At 40.1% G+C, this 4,653-nt stretch overlaps 1 protein-coding gene across 3 annotated transcripts in view; it reads right to left on the bottom strand.

Annotated features, from left to right (window-relative positions):
- Positions 1 to 4,653, bottom strand: part of ATR (ATR serine/threonine kinase) — an 89,665-nt gene that overhangs the window by 23,857 nt on the left and 61,155 nt on the right. For all 3 annotated transcript variants that reach the window (XM_019503565.1, XM_019503566.1, XM_019503567.1), the window contains exons 36-39: positions 2,887 to 3,029; positions 2,300 to 2,397; positions 1,142 to 1,374; positions 548 to 682 (exon numbers count right to left, since the gene is read on the bottom strand). In XM_019503565.1, coding sequence (XP_019359110.1) covers positions 548 to 682; positions 1,142 to 1,374; positions 2,300 to 2,397; positions 2,887 to 3,029 — 609 coding nt within the window. The remainder of the gene's footprint in view (positions 1 to 547; positions 683 to 1,141; positions 1,375 to 2,299; positions 2,398 to 2,886; positions 3,030 to 4,653) is intronic.

Genomic DNA, 4,653 nt, shown 5'->3' with positions numbered 1-4,653 from the left:
CAGCCACCTGGCTTCTTCACAGGCTTGTACTTGAATCCAAGATGAAGGGCTGTTTCCCCCATACTAAAAAACCTCATCTTGAATTTGAGTAAATATGGTAGATCAGTGGTTTACCATTAATACCACGGTCACCCTGCTTTTTAAAGCCTTGTAAAATTATTGGAAAAAATTCTAAATATTACTTAACATAAGTAATGAAAAATATGCAAACTAAAAATTGTTAATTATAAACGGTTGTTTTGAAAATTATATAAATATGCTTATTACAAAAGAATTCTATAAAATTCTACTGGCAAAAACTCTCATGAAAGTTTTAGAAAAGTTATGTTAGTTTTCTTTTCAAATTTTGCCTGTGACATTTTTTTTCTATTGTCTAAAATATTTTTTGTTTCAAAGATACATTTTAGAATATGTTTTACAAAATATCTCATTATAAAAAAAAGAATTACATAGACATTATTCTAATTAAGTAAGTGATGCAGCTACAGAAAAAGTTTTGCATGAAACTTAAAATATATGTGATCTGGTGCTTTTTTTGGACACATACCGGTTTGTTGCATAATTCTAGGAGTTTATCTGTAAGGCGTGTTGCATCTCCAATAAACTTTCCTAAAGATGCCTTCATATGAATAGCTTTGTTTAGGATTTCTTTGCATCTGTTCACACGCATTGGGTAAGAGGACTGGAAAAAGAGGACAAAATTAAAAATTACTTAAACTTAGTCACTGTTTAAGAACTGTGTCTGTTGTAAGATAAAATGAAATTAAAATATCTAACAAAATTCAGAAATAGAAAGTATTTAATACTAAATTTCATGTATGATTTCATAAGCATTTACAGGCTTCAAATTTTACACCATATTCTAAAACTGCAAAAGAAACAAAACAGGTTATAAGTGTCAGAAAAAGATTTTGAACTCTATGAATTCCAAACCTTCAAGCTATCGCTTCTGAACCTCTATTCTCCTGACCAGGTGGGAGGTGTGGTGTCAACAAAATATTCTGTTCTACATTACTATATTGCAACAGCTTTATTTACTCCTTTATTTAAACATACGATACAAGGTTATTCAAATTTCTTTTCTGGTGGAAAGATTCTGTAAGAGCTTTATAAAAAAATGTACCTGTACTTATCCAATTACCTTGGAAACAGCAGTTATCATCCACATGGCTTGCTGTGGGTAGGCTAGAAATACTTTGGCAACAATCGCCATCAGAACAACAAAGACTTCATCATGAGAGTGGCAGATTCGAGAGATTAATTGGGAGAAAGCTGTTAAGAACTGATAAGGAGCCAAATAGTTTGTATGTTCTGTAATCACTTTATTTATTTTAGCTAAATCATTTCTCATCTGTACACGTTCAGAACGACCAGCTGGAAAACAAAATGCAGAGAAATCAGACTATAAAAACTTACTATGAGATACATCAAAAGAGAGAGAGAGAGAGATCTTTTTTTAATGGGATATATATCTATATCTATATATAAAGGGCTTAGTCGATCTGACTGTCTGTGTGTCTGTCTGTCCCTAATGCTCTTGGGAGGCATGGCTCCAGCTAGTGCTGCATCAAGAATGCTCGTCAAGAATGACAGGTGGGGAAGGAGTGCCGCCACCCACCACCCTGTGCTGCTGCCAGCTCCTAGGAGCAGTGGGGAGAAGCTTGCACATTGCTGGACACAGTGTGGCAACAGTGCAGGGCAGTGAGCGGTGGCGGCTGCATGCAAATGGTGGGGGGAGGTGGTGGCAATGTGGGGCCGCATGTGGCTTGGCAGCAGTGTGGGGCGGTGCGTGGCAGCACCTGCTCTGCTCCTGGGAGGCAGTGGCACAGGGTGGTGAGTGGTGGCACTCCATCCCCGCCCACCTCTCCCCATCATTCTTGATGGGAAATTTGCTAGTATGTATACATAAAACAAACCCACAGAATTGTACATATTTGTTAATATTCCAGGGTGGAGAGAGATGCAACATTTGAAGAGCTTCAGAAAGGGAACATTTCAGTTGCCAACAGATATACAACTACACTGCTGCCTGTCACCCCCTTCTCACCTACAATACTGGATACAGAACAGATAGGAGAGTGCCCACTGACAGTCTGCTCCACTTCTCACTGCCCCAACTGCAACCCATCCCCCTGTGTTTGTTATTGTAATAGTGAGGTGAGCTATTCTGGTTTCATTTCAAAATACCCAACCTGCAAATTCAAACAAAAGTACTTGTATATCAATATTAGAGCACTTTCTACATTCTCTTAGAAAGACTTAACATAGCAGAAAAACTGTACTGTAAAAAATGTTTTACCTTTTTCACACTCATAACCTTTTGCTCCGAAGTCAAGCCACAGAGATAACATTCTTGGCATTGACTGATAGATGAACTGGTTTCCATACTGTAGAGATCTGCAATTACATATCCACACTTGTAATTAAGATACAGTTCATTTATAGCAAATGAAGTACAACAAATTTTAAATCCTTAAGTGAGCTATTTAGATATTTGCTGTACAGTCTATTTTAGGCATTTGTGATGCATCCCCTGCTCTAACATCAAACTCCTACTACCTTCTGCACAAATTATCTGTATCAATTAATTTAGTAATTGCTGTCCTAGTTTCACTTCATGCTTGATACAACCACTTTGAGATCATTTTAAATATAGGTAAGCAATCATTTCATTTAACGCTCTTTAAATAACAAAACAAAAACTGAATACAACACACAAAGCTAGAATAAACTGCATTAGCTATACATTCATGGGGTTTTTTAAATTATGGTAGAAAATTTGAAGTCAGACAAATAAAAACAAAATAATTTGTGCTTTTTGTTTTGATTATTTCACCAATATAGCCTTTCTAATAAAAACAAGGAAAAAACACATTATCATTGCACCTTCCAAAGTGATGGACTATATATCTAATCAGATCTCCTTGCTTTTCCATCTTGTTGTCAGTTACCATAGGCATCAGTTTATCATAGTACTTAGCAAGATAGAAGTGTCCATCCTCCCACTCAGGCAAAAAAACTGTGACATCCTGCAATAAAAGTGAAAATAAAAATTACGTTTTCTAATAGGATTAAAAGAAGAGAAAGATTATTCAATAGCCTGCATTATTTACCTCTGGATATAAAAGAGTGCTACATCCATATACCTGTGCTTTATGTCTACTTCGTATAGGTTTGTACAGAAATCTTTGTAAACTAATGTACAAGAAAGTGAGGTACCATATTTCTTGTGTCTAGTTTTGTAACACCTCTCAAGCTGGATGGCACCTATATAGAAGATCCCCAGGAATATTTCCACTGAGGAAATTATAGTTTCAATAAAACTTAAAAAAAAAGATCTTCAGAAAGGTTTCTGGTCCCACCCCTTGCTTTTCGCAACTAAATTGTCAGCATTCTTTTTGGCTTCTCTTGTTTCTTTATATAATATGTGTCAAATAAACCTTTATAGCAGAGGTCAGCAGCCTACATACAGCCCAGAAACAGATTTTATCTGACTCTTCTCCCACTGACATAAATGGGGTTGACCTCTTGTCCAGGCCATCCAGGCAGGAAGCAACCCTGGAAGTAGATGCCTCAAATGCATGGGTCAAGACCACATTCAGGCCCTTCCAACAGGAGATAAAGAAAAGTGGAGAAGTTAAAGCACTAACCACCTCCTTTCCAACTCTTCAGAGGTTGATAATATCACATTCATGTTAGTCCCAAGCACACACACAAGAACAACATTACAGATTATTCTTTATACAAAACTGTGCTGAGAACTATCCACCAAGTTTGTTACTTACCAGTAACAAAATTCTAACCACTACATTTTTTAGTTACGTACAAACTTATTACCCACATTACTTGCACTGGCTTTACTGGAATTATCTAGTTAGCGCAAAGGTGGGCAAAATGCAGCTCTGGCCCACAGATCATAGCCCAGGCCTGGCACATGCAGCTGGTCCCACTGCCCCTGGGTACACAGCGGATCTGGGGCAGTATGACAGTCAGACTCCACTTCCTGGCACCGGTGGCTCCTTCCAGCTGCTGCTGCTAGTGTTGCTGTCACTGGACCCATCCCTGCTGCCTGGGCACCCCAGCCTGTCTGTCCTGCACCTACTGCCAAGGGTGCCATATAGAGCAGGTAGGGTCTCCATGGAGACTGGCCTGGGACTTCTGTGGGCAGGGAGCGCTCAGCTGGGTCGATGGGATGGGGCCATGAGTGGGAGGAAAGTGGCATCTGGGAGTGTGACAGGCAGGTGGGCCCAGGGCTAGGATTGCAGGGCAGTGACAGTGCAGGTCTAGGGTCCAGGACAGAGCTGTGATCCACTCCCCACATGATGGACTGTGTCTGACCCAACCCAGAAGTGCCCAATGGATCATGACTAGATTAGGCCATGATACGCCACTACACAGCCACATTGTACTGGGTCTGCTTGAGTTGGGGCCAGGTCACAAGCATACACTTTGCCCCCTTCCTGGGTTGGGCCGGTCACAATCTGTCACATGGGGAGTGTTTTGTGACTCTGCCCCAGGCCCTGACGCCATGCTGTCACTGCTCTGCAATCCCAATCCTAGTCCCAGTCTTGGCCTCCATCCCACACACCTGCAGCCCCATCCCATTTGAGTGTGCCATGCCCATGGGTGCCACTTAGGAAGTTTTAATTAGGT

This window comes from Gavialis gangeticus, unplaced genomic scaffold (genome assembly GCF_001723915.1).
Source record: "Gavialis gangeticus isolate Ggan-Ray unplaced genomic scaffold, GavGan_comp1, whole genome shotgun sequence".
NCBI classification, from domain to species: domain Eukaryota; kingdom Metazoa; phylum Chordata; order Crocodylia; family Gavialidae; genus Gavialis; species Gavialis gangeticus.
Note: the sequence above shows the minus strand (reverse complement) of the source record. Positions and strands in the feature narration are given on the sequence as shown.